The following is a 22,054-nucleotide window of genomic DNA, read 5'->3' as shown; positions in this document are numbered from 1 at the left end:
AACGTTGCATTAGTGCCACCTACCTCCGTGAGGAAATTGATTTTAAATCCGGTGGGTTTACTTGTCTTGGGCTGGCCATTGTTCAGGTAATTCCCCATTGCCAGCACAAACTGCAGAGAGAGAGAGAGAGAGAGAGAGAGAGAGAGAGAGGGAGAGAGAGAGAGAGAGAGAGAGAGAGAGAGAAAATTAAACCATCATTTGGTCAGTTTCCAAAAGGACACATTCTGGACCTTAAGGCAAATTGGAAAATACTTTTATCCTGGACAGTGATATAAATACAGCAGTATCTTGATTAGAAACCTAGTAAGAAACCTAGACAAAACATAGTTCTGGTCTACACTACATCAGTATAGCTACCTTTGATGTTTTAATAGGCAGAATACGTTTTATTACAATATTGTTGGAATGTAAACTGCAACAAAAAAAATAAAAGGTACATATACTTAGATGTTTGTCAAAGTGCTCTAATTCATCACAAGAAACCTATATCTACAGATGAAAAAATAACAAAAAGGCAAGATGAGGGAAGTACTAGTGTCTGGACTTTAGATCGGTTCAGAAAATGCACAGCACTCTTTGTTTCATATCTTCACTCTGCAATCAGACACCAGTGGAAAATCCCAGAGTTTACGGTGGAGAGAGAGCACAGTCCAATGCCACAGAGAGGTGTGGATTGGATGTTGTTGTATCCACAGTGACACAAGGAGGATTAATGAGTAAACCTTACTGAGCTGTAAAGAGCAATGTCAGGTCGGTGAAATAAATAACAGCAACACATAACTGAACTAGTGTTTAAAATTCCTCACACTATGCAAGGTTTCTGTGCGATTCATGAATCATTACTATGGAGTTGGAACAGATACTGGATGTACTATGGATGGCAATTTCCAGTGACAAAATCCCTCAGTTTTCAATATGGACTGTGCTCTGGGAGATCGCAAGAAAATATGTTGTCACTGGTTATAGATACAGCTCATCCCCCCCACTTAGATCTTTGTGTCAGCTGGGCACTTTCTGCAAGAATGTCTTTGGTTCAGCTTTTTGCCTAAGCCATGGATTGTGCAAATTAGTCTGAGTCTTGCAAATTGAATTGCTGAATTGCTGGGCTCTACTGAAAGGAATGGGCTGGAGAACTGCTAGGAAGTGGTGGTCTTAGCATCCACCTATAATGGGCTCAGTCTCAGTCTCTGAAAGCCAAGTCAAATCAAGGGATAAGGGGGTATAGTGAAGCATGACACAAGCACAAGTCCAGAGAACCCTTATTGTGTCTTTTGGAATGGGCACCTTCTAAACATCTGCTTCTTTGCCCAGCAGAGCTATGACGGGGCACAGTGTGGCAGGGTGTTGTACCTCAAGGATCTTTGCCAGTTTCTTGCTGTTCTTCAGCTCCATGGAGGCCTTGTAGATGCACTCGTAGCCGGCCTTCATCTCCTCTGTCTTTTCCTGTAGGGTGGTCTTGAAGTGGAGGCTGCGCAGTCGCGTCTTGTATTCCGGCACCGACAGCATCTGAAACCCCAAACGCCAGACACAGGAGAGAGTGGCGGTTAGAAACACTAGTTCTGTACAGTTTACTCTCCTGTTTGCTCCACCTCCCACCTCGAGAGGAATGCCAGTTGAGCGAACACCCACTCTCACCCTCTCCCACTGCCAGTCATCCCCCTCACGCCTTCTCCCTGTGTTCCCATCTTCCCCTATTCCCACTTGCCACCCCCTCTCTCTGTCCTGCACTCTACCTGCAGGACGAACTGGTCTGGCTCACTGAGCTTGCTGGGCTCCTGGGTGAACTGATGGTACTGCTTGACCTCCTCTTCGTCGGGGGCATAGAGCAGCAGCTGCTTGATGTGCGAGGGCTCCAGCCGCTCGTTGGTCATGGTCATCAGCACCTGGCGCAGCTCCACAGGGGACAGCTTCAGGTGGGCGATAAGGATGGCTGGGATGGGGGTGGCAGGCAGTGAAACAGGGGTCAGCATGGAAATATGGGCGAGGAGAGGAAGAGGGGGAAGCACACCTATTGTATTGACCTCAGATCTTTGGTGTGTGTGAACTCTTAGGATGATTACATATGACTCACTTTTGATAAGCAAGTAGCAAAAATCAGCCTGTGAGGGATTTCAGCATCGTGAAATCTTTAAATAACCTCAATACATCTAAATAGAGATCACACAGACTTGACTTTCAATAACTTTACAAATAGTCTGATCTGCTGAAGATATACATAGCTAAAAACCAAGTAAGTTCCTTGTATTTAATGTATAAAACTAATTTTGATATAATTCAAAAGTAATTAAATATATAAAATATCAGGGTATGTTTCTACATTTCATTACAAGAAAGAGAGCAGAGGAAAATCAATTAAGCATACCAGATCAGAACAGAAGATGAAATAATGTAACAGACCCATTTTAGGACCAGTCCCAGGGAATCTTGGGTAAAGATAGAAGTCATTTTACTATTCCTAAGCGTTGGTTATCAGAGGGGATTTGACCCCAGACTCAGTGGCCCCGGCAGCGGCCCGGACAGGACAGGGAGGCGCGGCAGGTCTCAGGGCCTGGGCTCGTACTCACATGTGTTGTAGGCCTTTTTGCGGGAGAGAATCTCCACCACGTCTTTCTTTTTAAAGGAATCGGGCATGAAGGCGGGCTCTGGAAGAGAGACTGAAACATGTAATCATGGTCAGGGCATGTCCTCGCCGGCCCATTAGCAGTATTAGATAGAAACCAAAATAAATAAATAAACAAACAAAGTCATGGTAATGGAAGAGGGTGGAGTCTGGTGTGTCCGGAAGAGATGAGGTCTCCTGACAGAAAGGCTGAGGGTGGGGGGGGGGGAGTCGCAATGCTGGAAGGAGGCAAAACATAAGATGTGCACGTCAGACAAGCAGAGATGAGAACAGGAACACAGCACAATAACAGACAAGCCCACGGCCATGTTGCCTTTAACACTAAAGCACTGTATGCAGTAAATTTTGCAGATTTTTCCCTGTGGAATATTTTTTATGTGGCTATGTTTTCAATCAGAACTGTTTTACTTTTGAAGGTGAACTTGTATACCTACAAAAGTGTGAGTCGAAGACACACACTGTTGAAAACGGTCCGATCTGGGGCAAGACGTACAGAGAGAATCCTGAAGTAGGTCAGCAAAATCCTTCTAGCTACTCTCCTATTAATATAAGAGTTCTCCCTCCTGTCACATCAATCAAAGTATGCTCAGCGGCACAGGGCTGAATTTTGTTCCAAGATGCAGTGACAGCTATGAAACAGGATGGGGAGCCCTTGCACCAGACTCAGAGCATGTTGCTATGCAGATGAAAACAGGGATGCTCAGACACACGGATGTGGGACTTACTGGTGTTCTTCTGTGTCCCGAAGTGCAGCTCCAGGTCCAGGTATTTCACCATGTCGCTCAGCTTGTCATAGTCCGAGTCTTCTCCCAGCTACAACACACAGCCAGAAGTGTTGGTTAATATCCCGGACAGCACACAGCAGTTTACTATACTACTACCTGTTACCTTCAGTCAGTCTCTGCAGTTTTTTAGAGCATATTATTATATATTTCTTAGTAGATGCCTGTATCCAGGTTGACTTACAATTGTTACAATCTATCACATTATTTTTACATACAATTACCCATTTATACAGCTGTGTTTTTACTGGAGCAATCTAGCTACAGTACCTAGCTACAGTCCCCCCCTGGGACTGAACCCACAACCCTCCGCTCAGGAGTCCAGTGGGCACTGCTAGTCAAAGGTTATTCTTCCTATACTCTAGTTTTACAAGGACACAGGCCTTGTGCAATGGGCACACAGACAGCATTGCCCTCCTCTGACCCCAGTCAACTCCTGCATCCCTGCACGGATGCACTGTACAGTTGCAGCTGCAGCAGATGGTGTGGTGTTATGCCCACCTGGCCCCAAATGGTGCCCTCCGAGTTCTCCACCTGCTCCCAGCGCAGCCGCTTCACACTCATGTGGCTGGAGTCAGAGCGGCGGTGAGAGGGCCGGGGCAGGGGCGGAGGGCCGCAGGGCGGGGGCGGTGGAGGTGGTGGTGGTGGCGGAGGGGGCACTTTGTGGGGCTGGGCAGGGTGGTGGGATGGGAGTGGGCTCTGGTGGGGCTGATGCACTGGGTGAAGCGGGTGATTCACATGGGGCTGGCTAGGCTGGGGAGACTGGTGGGGTGGGTGTGGAGGTGCAAGGTTTGGGTGAGGCTGGAGTGGAGATTGGCGGGGAGAGGGGTGCGTCTGGAGGGGAGAGTGCAGGCCTTGGTGGGGTGAGTGCAGGCCTTGGTGGGGTGAGTGCAGGCCCTGGTGGGGGGACTGGAGGGGCTGGTGGGATGACTGGAGGGGCTGGTGGGAGGACTGGAGGGGCTGGTGGTTGTGGAGGTCCTGGCTGGGCAGGTGGGCCTTGTGGACAGAGAGCCGGGTGGGCAGGTTGGCGCGGGGAGGGGGTGGTGGGGGCGGCAGGGGGTGATGCTGGTGGTGGAGGTGCTGCAGGTGGCTGCGGCCGACCTCGGGGGTCAGGGTGACGGGCGGGGAGTCGTTGAACTGCATGGGCGGCGGCGGTGGGGGCGTCTGCGGGGGCGGGGGGATGTGGTCGGAACCAGACGAGTAGGTGAGGGAGCTGCCGTCCTCGCTACTGCTGTGGTAGTCACTGCTCAGCTCGTGGGGCAGGAACCCACCCTCCTGCTCGTCCTGGAAAATCATCTGAAATACAAAACGAGTGTTACCTCTCACCTCGTTCCTGCTGTAAATCACCCTCACTGCTAACTCTTCTCTGCCTGCTACTGTATTGCACCTCTCACATCAGTCATCTCTCACCTTTCACCTGCTAGGCCTTATCTCACAATAACATTTTGAATACTGTAACATTACCTCTCACCTCTCACCTCTCTCTCCTATGGCTCTTTTCTCTCTGCTTTATAAACTTTCTCCTCCCACCTGCTCTGAAGCCCCTGCTTTCCTCTCTCTTGTGCTCCTTTCACTCTCATCTCTGCTTATCCCGATTCTCATATCAATGAATCTACTTGTCATTCTGCACGAGCTCTTGTTCGATGGAGATCAAAGAGATTAAGCAGAGAACGTTTTTCTATTTTCCTTCAACATCTTGAAAATAAATCAATAAATCCATAAAATAACATTGCAGACATACACTGGACTTTCTCATCTCTGTCTGTGTCTGTGTACCTGTGTGAACTTTTTGTCTGTCTCTATGTTGTCTGTTTTTGTCTTATTCTCTCTATCTGCTTGTCTGTCCTTTCCCGGGGGCGCGGTGCTGACCTCCTCGTAGTCGTTCTCGGGGGACAGGAAGTCGTCCACGATGGTGACACGGTGGCCCAGCTGCTCGCTCAGGGCGTCCAGGAACTTGTCGGTGTCCCGGCTGCGGGGAGGCCGTGAGAAGGTAAACAGTTTCTTGCGTCGGGAGAGCGGACTGTGGGGGTAGTTGTGGGACTGCAGGGGTGGCGAGGGCGGAGGGCTGTCCAGGCTGACGTAGGGGTTGGACTCTGCACTGCCGGGGGAGGGGATGGGGTGGGGGTAGCAGCGGCACTGGGGGCTGGGTAGGGGCTCCTTCCAGGACAGGGACAGTCCGATCTTTCGGGTCCCTGCAGGAAAATGTAACAACAGGTCATAGCAGGATGGAAGAGGTCCCTTAACTCAAATACAGCACATGATTATTAACATAGGATACAGTGTAGACATCAGCCCCAGGACAGACCCTGACACTGCCAGCTCTGCTCTGCACAGCACCACGTACAGCAGGCACAGCAAGAGGGTCTAGAGTGTTTGGATGTCAGATATCAGTTCTTTCAACACACATAGGACTATATGGGATGCAAGGAGCATAATGTCTCCTACAGACCTTGGAGGGAAAAAAGGCACTGGGCCCAAATCAACCACATCTGCCTGGCCTCCAAAGAGAATTAATTCAATAAATAACATAATTGTATTTGTGATTTGAAGTAAATTACTTGATTTTAAACAAATAAACATGGTCCGCTGCAATACTACATAGTTCAGTTAACTCATGTGATAATGTGAAGTTTATTGGCAATGTGTTACATGTATTTTACATGACTTTAACATGGCTTTGGCCTCACATTTAAGGGGCCCCCTGCCCACTGGTCATTTGGTAACATTTACATTGCCTGATCGGCGTCAAGCTGCCTCTTCCTCCTTGACCTGAGAGCAAGGATGCAGTTGGAGACTGCAGGAGGGCAAGGTGAATTCAAACACACAGCAGGGGGTGCGGTTTGGTTTTGGGCGAGTTTTTCTTCGCTAGCATTGCCTTTCATTAGAGTGTTCTTTTTCTGTGGTGGCCAATGGGCTTATTCACCATGTGTGTGGTTATATGGATTTCCAGTCTGAACCATCTCTTTTTGTAATTTCCCAAACTTAAGTGTTCAGTATTGCTCAAAGAAAATCGTTGACAAGAATATAATCCCCTCCAGTACATTACAGCTGCAATGTGGTTCCTAGGGCTGTATTAAGCCGCATAGCTGGAGTGAGGGGTGTACCTGCACTCAGCTGTGTGGAGGGGGAGTGCTGCGGAGCTGGGGTGGCCTCAGCCAGACTGTCCGGCCCTGGGGACAGGCGGTTCGGGAGGGGCTTCAGAAGGGGCTTGATGGAGTAGGTGCTTTCCAGTTCTGCATACACTGCAGACATCTTCATTCACAAACAGACACAGACACACAGAGATACATGTTGATACAATTCTGGTATTGGAATACGATCTTTTTCTTAAATATAGGATGGACTGCATCTTCAAAATACAATAATAGTAATCCAGTTAAGTGGGGGGGGGTGGGGGGGAGGGAAATAGGGGAAACAGGCAGATTCAGATTGAAAAGTAAAGTAAAGCTTCATAAGGACTGGGATGAAAGGGTTTTGCTCTGTGCCTGAGCCAGTCAGCCCAATTGTACCCACGTTTTTGAGATTTGGGGTCTCTGGGAGGGATGTCCCGTCTCCGGATTGCCTCTCTCCAGGGGTCAGCCTCATCCCCACCTCCCCCGAGTCGCTGTGAGTCCCTGAAACAGACAGCAGCTCAGTCAGCCAGGTGGCAGCAGTCTCAACTCTCGAACTCACTGCTGTATGCAATGCATACAGACCAATCATGGTCTTTCAGAGGGCAGAAATTCTTGTCAATGTTTCTTGAGTTTATGGTTGTCGCACAGACTACATGCAACACGCTGTTCAAGTGAATGGTTGCTGTGGTAATGAGGGTCACAGTGTTTTTCAGCCCGTCGTGGTGACATAATCCCTCTCTGTGCTTGGTACAGTGAGAACACCACCCACGTTGGGGGTCTTTGGCGGAGCATGTTTGTCGCTGTGCTGGGGAGGCTGTGAGATTAGGTGTACCCAAGACATTTAAATTCAAGTGATGGGTTCTGATCACACATGCTATCCTGTGTTAAACACACATATTTCTCAGCTGTGCAGTTTAGAAAAGCATAAGTGCCTCATGTTCTTTTGGACTGAGAAAGATAGAACAGATACAGAGATAGATAGCCAGACAGACTTAAAAAGTAGATTTTGGGGAGATATAGACATCATCTTTATACTAATGAGATTGTTATTCAAGAAATAATGTTTACTTGACCTCTCAGGTGTTTCAGGTCAATGGAGAAATATCCCTAACTGCAAGTTTTTATCGCTGTCCAGTAACCCAAGAGTGGTAAATCGTGCAGGTAGACTGACCGTTCCTCCTTCAGCCCAGCCCTTCTCTGACTGTGTCTACTGATCCGTCTCCACTGTGACCAGACAGCCACTCCCCCCCAACTCAACATTCCCCACTTGTGTTTCATTTTGATTATTTATGAATTCACAACATATTATTGGATGGGTATGTCAAACTTATTACATTATGATCCTATTTCTAACCCGAGTTCTACCACTGTCACAGACTCTCCCTGCACTCTCCCGACCTCCTCCATCGAACTGTTGAAACAGACAGGGGCAGTTGTGTTGTGTTCCATAGATTTTGATTAACCCCCACCCTTCTTTGCCCCCTCAAATTGCAATCTCCAATAACAGAACTCAGGTCATCACTACAATTGGCTACTTCAGGACACATGGTAACACATAATTTCCTGGGGCTGGAATTCCTTCTAATGTGATATAGTTGTCTTAATTTTCTTCTGCTCAGAAAGCAATCCAGAACGATGAATTGTTCTCTGGAGAGAAGTTTCTGAAGTTAAAACTGTTCTTTTTAATCTTCTCACGCAGTTATTTTATTACTCCTACAGATGAAGGCACTCCAATATAGAGCAAAAAACAAACAGAAAAGCCCTAAATTCATTATCTGCTCTTAAAGCCCTGTGTAATTTATTCACAGCAATACAAAAATTAAAATAAATAAAACCTGGTGAGAATGAATGTGAGAAAGAGAAATCTAATTTTGTGATTAACCTCGGCAGCATTAATCTTTAGTGCCTGCAGGTGTTACACCGGTAAGAGTTCAGTTATCTGAATACTGGTGGTTGGCTCTCATGCACTGCAGTTTAACAACAAAAAACAAATAGCAAAAGAAAATACTTACTGAACAAACATATATAATCTGTTAAAACTGACGACGGCCAGTTGAATGACCACCCTATATTATGTGTGTTGAATGTGTTATGGATAACATCAGCAGTTGCCATTGTGGGGGGTCACCCACACCTCTCCATCACTCCTCTCACCGCAGTCGATCGGGGGTGGTTACCCACAGTGCAGTGCGTGAGGAGTGGGGGGAGGGGTACCTGGGATGCAGTCGTCGGCACTCCTACCACGCACGCTGCTGCGGTAGCTTGTGGACGTCACCCTCATGGAGCTACTGCGGCGGTGCGTCTCCGGCCCGGGCTCTGGCTCCGCCGCCACTACACACAGAGCAGCAGGGTCAGGGGGTACAGATACTAAGGGGCCCCATGCTAAACACTGAGCTACTTCTGAGTGCTGCTTTGAGTCCGGCTCCAGCCTGCCACGGACCTGCTGTTTGACATTTCCCCTAAATCAGTAAAACACTGGCAGTGCCAATAAGCAAGGTAAAATAGTATTGATGCTGCAATGGAATTTGTGGAGCACTATTCCCTGGCCTCAGCATAACGTTCGAGATGGACTGTCTGCTATACCAGTTCTCAACCTCTTTTTAGGGAAGGCACACCCAGACACTTGGAATTATCCTGAGGCACACCACATTATATAATCTTAAAACTGCAGTTTAATCACAGATTGTATTGCTTTTATATTGCTAATTGTACATAAGCAATCAGTGCACCATGCATTCCCAACAGGCAAATCATTACTGACAGAAGTACAAAATAGGCCTACCATTATAAACTTATCAGTGCAATTGCAATGGCCAGTCTGAAATAAACCGAGGCTTAGACTGGATTTTTAGAACAGATTATCTGTTGCAATTGCACCATTTTGTTTCAAGATAAACAATGTATCCATGTTTTTGACTTGATTTGACTAAAATGTAACAAGTGACAATCTTAAACATTGCAACTGTTCAACTGTACTCCTATTCAAATCGAGAAAAAAAAACACTATAAAACTGATTTAAGGTAATATAGCATTGTATTCATTTTAAATTATTAATTCAAATAAAAACTAGTTTAACCTCATTTTGCTAGCTAGGAAATATAAAAGCCAAGTAAAATCATGTCACCGTAAACATCCATATTATATATATTTCTTTATTTGGTGAATTTTGAAAAGCAATTTAATTTTATTTTTATGAAAAATTTGCTTCTAAGCCACGGTATATATGTTAATCTGCATAACGAGAATAAACTCACCAAAGCATACTCAAATGCAGCGTCACTTAAAAAAATACTTTCTATGGTTTAGAGGGTTTTAGTAAAACAAGTTTTATTGGCTTATAAGCCCTATGTTTGTCAATGGTATGAGTTATGAGCAACATTGTATTAGCTAACTTTAGTTTATTATTTCAAACGTGAATGGGGGTTTAATTTAAATGTAATGTTAACTAGTAACAGTAATATTTTCTATTTTTTTCACGGGACACCAGCACCCATCCTATGGAACACCACTGTTCACCGGTTGAGAAACACTGCTCTATACTGACTGCCTTGTGAAACAGTTTTTGTCTTTCGAGGCATGCACATAACTGGATTTAACACATACTAGATTCAGACTGGGGAGAACTAATTTCCTGTGTACTGACCACACAGAGTGGGTGGCACTCAAAGACTGGGCTCACACCTACTTGATGCAAATCACATAGCAGAAGACATTGCAAGCACAGAGAGAGAAAGAGAGAGAGAGAGAGAGGTGGGGAGGAGGGAGAGGGAGAGATATAGAGAGACCACCCTGACAGTCACATAGTGCCCACCCAAGCCCTTCCCACCTGTGGCTGTCTTGTACCCCAGGAAGCGAGCGATCTTGTGCTGGCAGTGCTCCTGCTCCTCATAGGTCAGCAGCTGGTAGATGAACTGCCAGATCACCTGCTTGGCTGGAGTGTCCAGCACGGGGAACACGTCCACAATCAGAGTGTCCACGTTCCTGAGCACAGGAGGAGGCAGGACACCATCACACTGGGAGCCCTGACTGCAGAGCTCAGTGCAATAGAACACATACATCAATGGAGAGCCATTCCCAAGCTGATGCTGTTCAGTCAACTGGAATGTGTACAACTTTCTCTAATCTGAATCTGGGGCTGACATAAGTAGCTAGACAGATATACACATGGTGCAGTGCTATTCATTTCTGAAGAATACAAGTAAGTATTCCTCCAGCATTTATTTTCTGTAACTGTCTTCATATGAGATGTCAGCAGTGGCAGCGGCTGTGTTACCTGTGCTGGAAGAAGGTCTCCAGGGCCTTGCAGATGGTGTATCGCTCCTGGTGGGTGAGCAGGTGGTCCAGCTGCTGACTGAAGGTGCGGCCGTGCACCCTGATGCTGGGGGGCAGGATCTCTGCAACCCACTGCAGGGAGCTCAGCACTGGGGAGCGGGAGCATGGCGGGGAATCCTCCGGCTCAGGGTCTGCAAACACACACACATACAGATATATTTAGAAAGACACACACACAAATAAGCAGATAGACAACACACACAGATGTGTAGACAGACAGACAGTGATGCACATGAACAGACACAGAGAGGCGCACAATAACATAGACAAAGAGATATGTACAGACCAAAATGCAAGGAGAAACACATGGACAGACACACAACACACATAGACAGGGATGCACAGACAGAAATAAACACACACACATGCATGCAAAGAGAGACATACATACAAAAACAAAACAAAAAATCACACCTTTTAGGATTATGAAATGCTCTCTAGATGAATATACTAACATTTGCCATTGATTTGTTCAGATTTCAATGAAAGCATTTGCAAGGTATTTTTGGACCAGCCAAACTTATTTTATGTGCCTTTAGTGGATTACAGTCTACATATTCATCGTATTTAAGTGTCTGCTTAATCCCTTTGTTGGATTAAGTATGAAATAATTAAATGCCTTTTTTCGCTGGGTGTTTAGGATACAGCATATAGACATTTGCTTCTGTAAAAACAATAAGAAGCAAATACATAATTAAAAGAAGTCTTTAGACATGGGAGTTTTCATCAAATCTTCTGGTTTACAAAAATCCCTTACTGCAATGCTTCTCAGCCCTGCGCCCGGGGGCACATTCTCCTGCTGACTTTTGTTCCAGCAGAGCTATCAATGAGTTATCTGAAATCTTAATTAAACTAATCTATTTCCTTTCTAAATCGCTTCATTAGCAAAATGTTTGGGGGAGTCAAGTGCCCGATATCATTTTATATTTAATTTGCACATCTAAAACTGCATAAAATAATTAAAAATCTCTGATTAGACAAATTATGAGATCAATTAAATCCTTGCAAGCTGGGGTTGAACAAAAATCAGCAGGAAAAGGGCATCCCCAGGATTAGGATTGAGAATTACTCCATCATTAGACTGCCAGTTCCCACGGCCTTGGATGGCTGTCCTCTACAAGATTGGTCACTGATACTGGATGCTGCCTCACCCAGTGTGAAGTTGGCCGGTCCGTCTTCGACCACCAGAGTGGGCATGGCCCCGCTACCCTGCAGCATGGACACCACCTTCTCATGGGAGCAGCTCCTGGGACACAGACACACACATAGGAGACGGACAAACTGGGTTCAGCGACATCCAACTAATCAGCACTGCAGTGTGCAATTACGGAGGAAGAATGGAGTTGCAGTAGTACAAAATTGGAGAGAGGGATGATTGGAAATTCAAAATTAATGAAAAAAATACAACACCCATGTTCCACAGGTAGCTTCCATTTGACACTGGTGTTGCAAACCTGATGCTGGTGTTTGTGTGTGTAAGACTGGGAACAGAACAACCTGTATACTAGAAGAAAACAGGCCAGTTCAAATAGCACCAAGGGGAATTCTCTCCAGAGCCTCATGTTAAATAGCTTTGAAAAGGCTATTGGCAGAGACCTGAGGCTCAGCTAGCAAGCCATGAGTTTTGGCACTGTCCGCTTGCTCTCCTTAAACTTTCAGTAACTCTTTTACAATATGAGCAACTTACATAATAACGACTGTTGTTGGCAATATTTGAATTGTCGAGTGAGTTAAGCGGTGTGAATAAAGTTCAATTTGTGTTCCTGGTGATTCAGCTTTCATAGACATGACTCAGAAGCATGTGTACATCTATTTGTGAAAGCTTGATACTTGTTCCTCGTGTTTGGTGTATTTTAATCCTGCCCTCTGTGTGGAGTACGAAGAGGTATATATATTTTAGCTGGTAAAATTAAACAGAGCAGAAACATGTTGGCACTTCATAACTGTCTCCCATTAACGTGATACTTTAGGATTGCGCTTTCTAGAAGCAACAGTACTCACTCAGTAATCTTTATCCTCACCCGAAAACACACTCACACACTAAGGCCATAACACACCGGATATGATGGACTCTTCTGTCTTCTGTTATCCAAAAATGTGTACATCAAGTTGATTGCACATTAAATATGGTAAAAACGCACACAAACGGCAGACGTATCTTCAACTAGCTCAAGCACCACTGAAGACAATGTGTCACTATTCTTGTGGGGTCAAAAACAGATACACAAAACAATATTAGGTGCATCCTATATTATAGGTTCACAGGCTGATTCAGGAGCTCAAATGAACGCTTCAGAGTTTATTGCAGGATGCCACAGATCCAGTTAGTTCCCAGCCTTGCAATCTTTGTGCACTTTACTGGAAAGTCACCCATACCCAAACAGGAAAGGAAAGAATCCATGGACCTTCCCAATCCTTTGCCAGTAGTCAGTTAATTTTCTAATGTACATCAAATTGGATCAGAACTCTAATCTGAACCCTAGCCAGTGTTACTGTTACTTAAAGTGGACTTGAAGACAGGAACTCTAGTGTCAAATTCAGTCTAGATGCAATCGCTCGAGGGCTGGATGTTAAGATCTGTGTTGTCGTTAAATATAGTGCAACAACCAAATCGATAGACACTGACCTCATGTCCAGCCCATTGAGAAACAGGATGCGGTCACCAGGTTTGAGACCCGCCTTTTCTGCAGGACTCCCTAGGGGAAGGCAAGAAAGAGGGAGACAGGTGAGAAACAAGGTCTATCTGCACAAACACAGAGCTTACAGGCACAAAGGACGATGAGCACGTTATACCCTTATATATATTAAATTCAGGATCAAAATCATCATACAGACAGTGCAGGCACATATGAGCTGGCCTGCAGTCGATACTTGATTTCCAATCTGCATGTATGACACATTCTTATACGCTCTGTTTCTATGTGGTGTTTGATTCCTGGAGGTGTTGCTCGCCCACGGCAGGCCTGGTGGCTCCCAGGTGCCTCTTCCTCCTCCCTCCCACTCTGAAGCACACTCTGAATCAACCAGGGCCCGGCCACAGCCTGCTGGAGTGGGAGTGCTGTGTCACGCAGGTCTGCGCACGGCCACTCGTGAGCACCGCCACGCCTCTGCCGCTCACCACCAGCATGCAACTACGACAACCTGGAAAAGGCAGCAAGAGCTACGGAATTCCTGCACTCAGAACACTGGATCGCGCCCTGTATTCCACACAGCGCCGGTTTCAATCTGGGCTGCATCATCGCCAACTGCGACCAGGATTCCACGCAAAGTGGTGTGCGATTGATCAAGCTCTACTTGAATCTACCAGGGTTTCCTCAGCTTGACAGCTTTTACCTGGCCCCCACGTGAGCTCTAAAGTATGAGCAGGGAGAGCTATATGAGTCCTCTTTGTGATGGTATAGCGCTGCTGTTTGATTGCACTAAGTCCTGTCAGTTGCGAGGTGGGGCCTCCATGGATCGGACTTGTTTGTCCAGCACATCCCACAGATGATCGATTGGATTTGGAAGTCAACACCTTGAACTCGTAATTCATCAGACCAGGCCACCTTCTTCCATTGCTCAAATGCAAAATGTTCACTTGCTGCCTAATATATCCGACCCACTGACAGGTGCCATGATAACAAGATTATCAGTGTTATTCACTTCACCTGTCAGTGGTCATAATGTTATGGCTGATCGGTGTATATTCAAGAGTGTCACCTGTAGTTGCAGTATAAGAACTATGTCCATTATTTAGTTTCAGTTTACAGTACTTGCTTTTTGCTGAAATAATTTCTCGATGAAGTGTTATTATGTCTGGGCTGGTCTGTCTGGTTTTATCACATTGAAATGATTTAGTTTCCTCTCACAAAAGGAAAAGTAATTTACAAGACTAACAGACCATTTACCACCAAAGTGCCAGTGATCACCTCAACAACAACCATTCTCTGCACTTTGCCATCCCCAAGGAGGCAACTGCTCGAGGGCTGAACATCTGAGTGATAAGTACAATTCCATGTCTTTAATTAGTTGTTCAGTTGCTGAGGCTCCCTGACACAATCATCCATCAGGAGCACAATACGAATGAGGATGGTAATTTTCTGCTAAGCAGGTACAGGCTAGCTGTTAATAATGATGGAACCTTTGTCCTTGTCATTTGCTTAACAGGGATTAATTTGCTAACACAGTACAGACAGAGTGATGAGACCAGAGGCAGGTCTTGGGCTCTAGTCCAAACAGGATTGTATCATACCTGGAATAACGGAGTCGATCCACACCGGAGCATGACCACGGAGGGTGAATCCAAAACTCTTGTTGCCTTTGTAAACACGGACCGTCCTGCAGTGAGGAAAGATCAGGGTTTCGCCATGAAACAATACTTGGAGAATGTGGAAATACCTCCCCCACAAAAAAAATACAACAGTGAAGTAATCTGCTCTTGCATCTGCAAAATATTCCCCCTCACTGTGCCCTTGTGAGGCGCTGGGTGTACAGGTTGCTGTTGTATTTCTTTGGAGTATAATTCACATATCATGGAACCAGTTTAATCTGCTTTGCACTGATCTCTAACTGTGACTGTTGACAAGAAAGCTGACACAAGGAAGGGTCAGGTGCTCAAAACGGGACATGATGCAAATAACAATTTCCAATTTAACAACCAGGCACAAGCTGCTTTTAGGTGGGCAACTATAATTACGTAAAACCTGCAATGTTCTGCTGAGCTCTTTCAAATTCTTGATTGTTATAGAGGAACTATACTGTAATTCAGGGACCATAATTATAATTTTGCACCTGTGCTAATTAATCAGGTTTCAGGCAGGTTTTGTGTGAATGAACTGCTCTGTGTTCTAGGTGGGCAGAGACTGAAGCTGTAACCCCAGCCCAGTCGTAGACATAGGTCTGGCCTGTATAGCCACTTCTTTCCTAATTGAGCGGGCATCCAGTGCCACAAGGGACAGTGTGGCGCTGCTCAGACCAGTCAGCAGCAGGTATAAATTGTAATGCTGCACATTAATCCTGAAGATGCTGTTTGCCTAGAGGGATTAGTTGACTCTTACATAATATTTATTTTATTTATTAAAAGAGGAAAGAAAAACACAAAACCATTGCGCTAAGAGGTTTTGCCTATTAAACACTAGCATTGCTGCAGTTGAGACTGTAAAACCCACTGGGTGCCTCCCCTGGCTCTTTGCCTTACTGTTTTCACTATTCCACAGGGGGAATCAAGGCTCTGTGCACTAAACACTAGCCAAATGGAACAAAAACATATTTTTAATATATGGTAAAAATGTGTGATGCATATATTTTTCATAAACAAAAAGTGACCCTTTTTGTTGTATATTTAATATTCATAGAATGTCTTTTAAACATATTTTAGTCTGTCATCCATATATTTATTTAAAATAAATAATCTCACCATATACTGTCAACCTGACAGACTGCAGTCTGTAAAACATACATCTATTTCATATGTTGAGAATATAGTGAAGGAATTAACCTCACCATATATGTTCAACCTATCAAATACATGGATTATAGACTAACATATATTTCAAATACATCCCATATATAATAAATATACAAAAAGGGTCCCGTTCTGGCATGTGAAAAATATTAGGATCACACATTTCTATATTTTATTACAAAGATATATAGAACACACACAGTTAGGTCCATAAATATTTGGACAGTGACACAATTGTCATTATTTTGGCTCTGTACGCCACCACAATGGACAGGCCTGGCAGAGCATCACCAGGGAAGAAACCCAGCATCTGATGATGTCTATGGGTTCCAGACTTCAGGCAGTCATTGACTGTAAATGATTTGCCACCAAGTATTGAAACTTACAATTTAATTCATGATTATGTTAGTTTGTCCAATTACTTCTGAGCCCCTAAAATTGGGGGGACCACTATAAAAACGGGTGTAATTCCTACACCGTTCACCCAATTTGAATATAACTACCCTCAAATTAAAGATGAAAGTCTAAACATCTTGTTTCCTTTCAAATCCATTGTGGTGGTGTACAGAGAATAATGACAATTGTGTCACTGTCCAAATATTTATGGACCTAACTGTGTGTGTTCTGTATGGGTTCATATTAGACAGCTAGGACTATGATTGGCAGGCGAGTCTCTGCAGCACAGTCAACACCCTCCAGGAGCCCTGATTTAAAAAGCATCCCATCTAATTATTGCGCTTTCTCAAGGGAAAACACTCACTTATAACTGCACTTGAATATATATACACATCCACAAACCAGTTTGCGTCATTCTCCCTCCCTCTCGCTCTCTCTGTCCCTCGTTCAGTAGCTGGGGTATACTCAAGATTGCATGTAATTGTGCTGCCTCTTCAGCCCTGTACCACAAGCATCTTCCTCGTCTCATCCCAGTCAAAGCATTTCTAACTTGGTTGCCATGGTAACTTCCCAGGACTGCACCAAGCAAAGACGGGTTATGTAAGTCTTATGAAAGGCAGAGCTTTTTCACTGTTTACATCAAGTGGCTTACTGCGAACGAGTGTGGATTAAAACACGAATTACAAAAAAAAATACAAAAACAAAGAAAAAACTGACGTGACCCCACCTTCTTGTATTACTGTGTGAGATGTACTGAAACAGATAAGCCCACCGTGGATGAGCGTATCATTTCCCTAAAGCTCTCCCTTCGGCCGTGTGCTGGCAGAATTAAACCCCTGAGTGTTTCGAAGCATTTCTGTCTCTAATGGATTTTAACAGTTTTCAAAAACTTGCGCACAATAATGTCGCAGGTAATTAAACACCTTTTCCCAAAGACACTGCTTGCGTGACATTCTGTGCAATGGGAGCACAACTTATCGGGATAAGGGAAATAGGATTAATTAGTTCCTTAAAGAGATACGTCATACTTCACTTAACTAGGATGTATGCTTATTGTATTTTGTGTTGATTGTACTACACATTTGTAATGCTTAAAATGCTTATTGTGTACACTGTAAGTCACCACGGATAAGGGCATCTGTTATGAAATAGATAACAATAATAACAATAATGATTATAATAATAACAATCTCTCATGGAGTATGTTGCAGTTGCTTCAGATTTATATTAAAGAAAAGCAATACAATGAATTAGCATTAAGACAATTTCATAAGCGATTGTAACCATTGTATAATCAGCCTGTCAGGCAGTTTCCCCTTACTAATTAGGTGACAACCAGTGTACCTATTTTAAATAGGGTAAATAAATTGGCCCAGCCATTATGAGATGGATTCTCTACCCTTGCGGGTCAAATGCAGCTCATTAAGACATGGTTCTCAGCGCTCTGCTCCCCCAAGAGTAACTTTCAACCTTTGAACTGACACATGCAATTTAGAAACCTGCCAGGCTGCCAGAGCACAGTGCTGTAGCAGGAGAATTGCCTTGTGATTGGGGATCTGATACAAAGAAGAGGAGAAGTCCCAGGAGTACAGTTCTCTGGCCAGAGCAGGGCCACAGCAGCACAGCTCAATCCATGCCACAGAAAAACAACACTGTTAACTTGGCAAACTATTCACTTGCCAGCTGCATAGCCTGCAGTGGGAACACTCTGCATAGAACAATCTGCATTCCAACATCATCCTAAGGCTTTAATTCCCAAACTACCTGAGATAACACTGGGAACACTACTTAAGAAATGTCTATTGGTAATAATATTGAAAATTCAACCTCTCCTGTCTAAATCAATTGAGAGGACGGTTTTGTAAATATTTTCCAGAGCTTTTAAGCTGATTGGGTCTAGGGGCCGAGAGCTCAAGAGACTTGTGTGAGTAAAACCCAGGTTTGACCCAACTTTAATTTCTTGAAGATTGCCTACACAGTGGTCAACTTTTAAATGCATCACTGAGCTAACTTTACCTAGTGGACAGTAATGAATGAGCTCTTCATCACAGATGCAGCAGAGAAACACCACAAGAAAAAGGTCACACACAGAACTGAAGTCAGGTGACATATTTAAAGATCACAACAGTTTCCTTTTAACTGCCGAAAACTATGAGGTAAGTCTGGTGGAGAACCCTGCAGCCCCCCAAGCCCATGATACGGCCCTGGTCTCAGCGCTGCAGGTGTTAGGGCTCTGCTGCTTACCTGCGGTTGGCGCTGGCCCCGGAGTGGCTGGCGATGAGGGAGGTGGTCTTCCTCAGGCCCTTGCTGGGGGCAGCGGCTGCAGCACTTTCCTCCCCGGACCTGGGCACAGAGCTAGCCCGGGTGGAAACCAGCAGGCGCTCGTGGTGGTCCTCGGAGCGGCTGCGGCGCAGGCGGCTCTGGCTGGGCTCGGTTAGGCTCTTGCCCCGGCAGATGCGATTGATGAGGCTCTGGGACACCACCTCGTCAAAGCGCTGCCGATGCTTCTTCGGGATGAAGATCCTGGCAAACATCACACAGGAAGAGGGGGCATCAGGTACAGAGCAGTGTGGGGGGACGGGACAGGAAGTGTGTCACAGACCTGCTGGTAACAAAGCAACCACCAGAGTCCCCCTGCCCCACCTCTCAGTGGGCACGAAGAGAAACTTTGCAGTTGAGATTCGCTCAGGTGGAGATGCGTTCTGACGCACCACAATAACAAAAAAAGACAATCCAGATAACTTCCACAGGACTGTTTTGCTCCTGAGAGACACAAGAGATGCTGGAAAACGCAAGGAACCAGAAACACACTATTAACAACAACAGACGTCTGCTCACTTAACAGCTTGAAGGTAATGTTGAAAACAGCACTCAAATTACACTTTGTGGAAAAAAAAAACCTTAAAACTAAAAAACTAATTACAAACAAAATCCTCTTTATTCCAAAAGTGCTTTCCCTTTGGTTTGCTCTGTAATCCACAGAAGAAAGCAAGGTTTGTAGCCACAGGAAGATAACACAGATCAGTCCATGAAGAAGTTAAAGATGTCCTCTGCAATATCTATTGCCCTGTGGAAAACTGGAAAACTCTCTTTTTCTGTGTGTTTGGTTTGAAATGCCCGAGCTCAGAGGGAGCACAGGTGCTGGAGAGAGCGTGTTATCACTGTGCCACTTCCAGAGCGCTCTCTCTCTCTCTCTCTCTGTCTCTACTCTCTCTCTCTCTCTCTCTGCAGTAAATTAGCTCATTCCAACTCTTCGCTATACTGAGACGAATCTGTAGGCAGCTAGCCTACAGCAGCCCACCTCTTGTCGTGCAGCAGCAGACCTCAAATACAGCAACAGAGAAAACAGTTCTGTCAAAGTTGCCCCCCCCACCATTTGTTGTTGTATTGATAGCTCTTTGAAGATCGGCAAACACAGAGTGAGCGGCAGTGTATCCGTGCAGAGCAGGGAATGGCAGAGAGTCAAAGCTGCTTTTTGGTACAGTGTGAATAGAGAGAATAGACTGCAGTCCTTTTTTGAGGTTGTGCTTTAAGAAGCAAACTGCTTGGAACTTGCCCCAATACCCAAGCACAGGTGAGTGAATGACATGAGCCGTATTAAAAAACTCTTGCCTTCACCAGTTCAGCACAGAGCTGCAGCATACTGTACCTCATTACACTAAATTACAGCTTGGAGAGAAAGGGCTGTTGGAGGTATAGCTCTTAACAAAGCCACAATGCTTACAAGTCAGATTTCATTGAATCCAAAGCATGACATTTTTGCACATGATGCAAAATCCCTGGGCTGAAAACAGATATTGCTGCTAGGTGAAGCAGGTGAGATGCAGAAATGCAGAAAAATTCTGAGAAAACAGTGAAAGAGTTGGAATTGATCTTTTAACACAAGGAAACCAAGAACAGTAGTAATGCTGCTTTAAAATAGTTTAGAGGAAAACTCTATTGAATGGGGCATTTACAGTTCATTTATACAATATTTATCAATGCAGGCAAAATATATAGGCATCATATATTGAATATTCACATAAGCAACACATATGTTACGCACAGAGGATTACACTGGAGGGAAATGCGACACTGGGAGGTTTTGCAAGTGGGAAGACATTGTGTCTTCATTATATCAGAGGCATAACACATCAGCACATCTCGAATGTGCCAGCGTCGCTCTCTCATGTGTTGTTGAATGTTTTTATTTTTTGCTCCACTTTGTCTTTTATATCAGGAAAGTGAAGAGCACCCCTCAATATGCTTTCTTTGCTAGTGGCAAAGTATGACATCAGACACCACTATGGTTTTAATGAGCTGGATTTGCACTGTTCAGGTGTCAACGGTCAGTTTGGTGCAAGATCTCCTATATGTGGGATATAAGGAAGACCTTACAGCTAAAGAATCAGACTAGGATACTGAAAATTCACACACTGCCCTCTAGAAAACACCAGATATTTTTTTATAGATTTCTGGAACACATGGATTTATTTTATTTTTCATCTTTCTATTATGATTTTTTTTTTTTAATGAATATCAGTTCCAGAGTTTCTCAAAGAGGTTTCACTCTGTGCCTCCAATGAATTGGTAACAACCGTTTTCTTTTTGAAGCCCCTTTTTTTAAGTCACCAGTGCCGCAAATAACTCTTTCCCATTGAGGTATTCATAGGTACTCCTACAATGTATGATGCCTCTGGAGAGCCGAGTAAGTGAGTGGACCCCTCTACAGGACCAGTCATACTTAATTTGGGAAAACAACCCCTGGGATTGCCCTTTCTGTAATACTGCAGTCATCAAAGTCAATGGATTGCCCTCAGAAGACTATTAACTGCCCTGCCAGGGTTAAATACAGACAGTTTTACAATTGTTGTGCAACTCTTCACAGATACTCTCCCACACTCCTCTACCTCAGACTTTTACAAATACACTTCCAGCAGCACTCTGTCAGTATTGCCTTGCTAACTTTTTGGTATTAACAATTCATGCATGTAACTATTTAAAAGATAGATTGATATATATGCATGTATATGGGCTAAAGCATTAAGTGCTTTCAGATGACTCATTTGTTGAGGGCTTCTTTGCTCAGCACCGAATGAATCAGAGCACATTTACACTTCTCACTGAGGTGACATCATGTCACATGGTGACGCGCCACCCATACATCACCACTCGAGGAATTGGTCAAGTCCATTTCAGATACTGGTGTTCAATGGGGAGGAAAGTCCTTCGTTCACTTTTCCACACAGGTGTGGCTATGCCTTGGGCATTAGTTGGATTTATTGGTATTTATATATTTCAATTACCCCGTCGTGATTAAATAAATAAAATAACTCCATTCTTTTTTTTTCTCTTTAGTAACCTGAAGAGTTATACCATATTGAGATG

General features: G+C 44.7%; 1 protein-coding gene across 1 annotated transcript in view; it reads right to left on the bottom strand.

Annotated features, from left to right (window-relative positions):
* The window catches only part of LOC136713029 (delphilin), a 63,048-nt gene that overhangs the window by 6,053 nt on the left and 34,941 nt on the right, over nt 1-22,054 (bottom strand). Inside the window, exons 4-19 of the mRNA XM_066689921.1 lie at nt 18,932-19,210; nt 15,080-15,165; nt 13,475-13,544; nt 12,000-12,094; nt 10,790-10,979; nt 10,343-10,497; nt 8,730-8,846; nt 6,916-7,016; nt 6,507-6,654; nt 5,272-5,594; nt 3,904-4,698; nt 3,346-3,433; nt 2,565-2,642; nt 1,734-1,930; nt 1,351-1,506; nt 24-110 (exon numbers count right to left, since the gene is read on the bottom strand). Of these exons, the coding sequence (XP_066546018.1) occupies nt 24-110; nt 1,351-1,506; nt 1,734-1,930; nt 2,565-2,642; nt 3,346-3,433; nt 3,904-4,698; nt 5,272-5,594; nt 6,507-6,654; nt 6,916-7,016; nt 8,730-8,846; nt 10,343-10,497; nt 10,790-10,979; nt 12,000-12,094; nt 13,475-13,544; nt 15,080-15,165; nt 18,932-19,210 (2,965 nt within the window). The remainder of the gene's footprint in view (nt 1-23; nt 111-1,350; nt 1,507-1,733; nt 1,931-2,564; nt 2,643-3,345; nt 3,434-3,903; nt 4,699-5,271; nt 5,595-6,506; nt 6,655-6,915; nt 7,017-8,729; nt 8,847-10,342; nt 10,498-10,789; nt 10,980-11,999; nt 12,095-13,474; nt 13,545-15,079; nt 15,166-18,931; nt 19,211-22,054) is intronic.

The sequence above is a fragment of the Amia ocellicauda genome, chromosome 17, assembly GCF_036373705.1.
Source record: "Amia ocellicauda isolate fAmiCal2 chromosome 17, fAmiCal2.hap1, whole genome shotgun sequence".
In the NCBI taxonomy this organism is placed as follows: Eukaryota; Metazoa; Chordata; class Actinopteri; order Amiiformes; family Amiidae; genus Amia; species Amia ocellicauda.
Note: the sequence above shows the minus strand (reverse complement) of the source record. Positions and strands in the feature narration are given on the sequence as shown.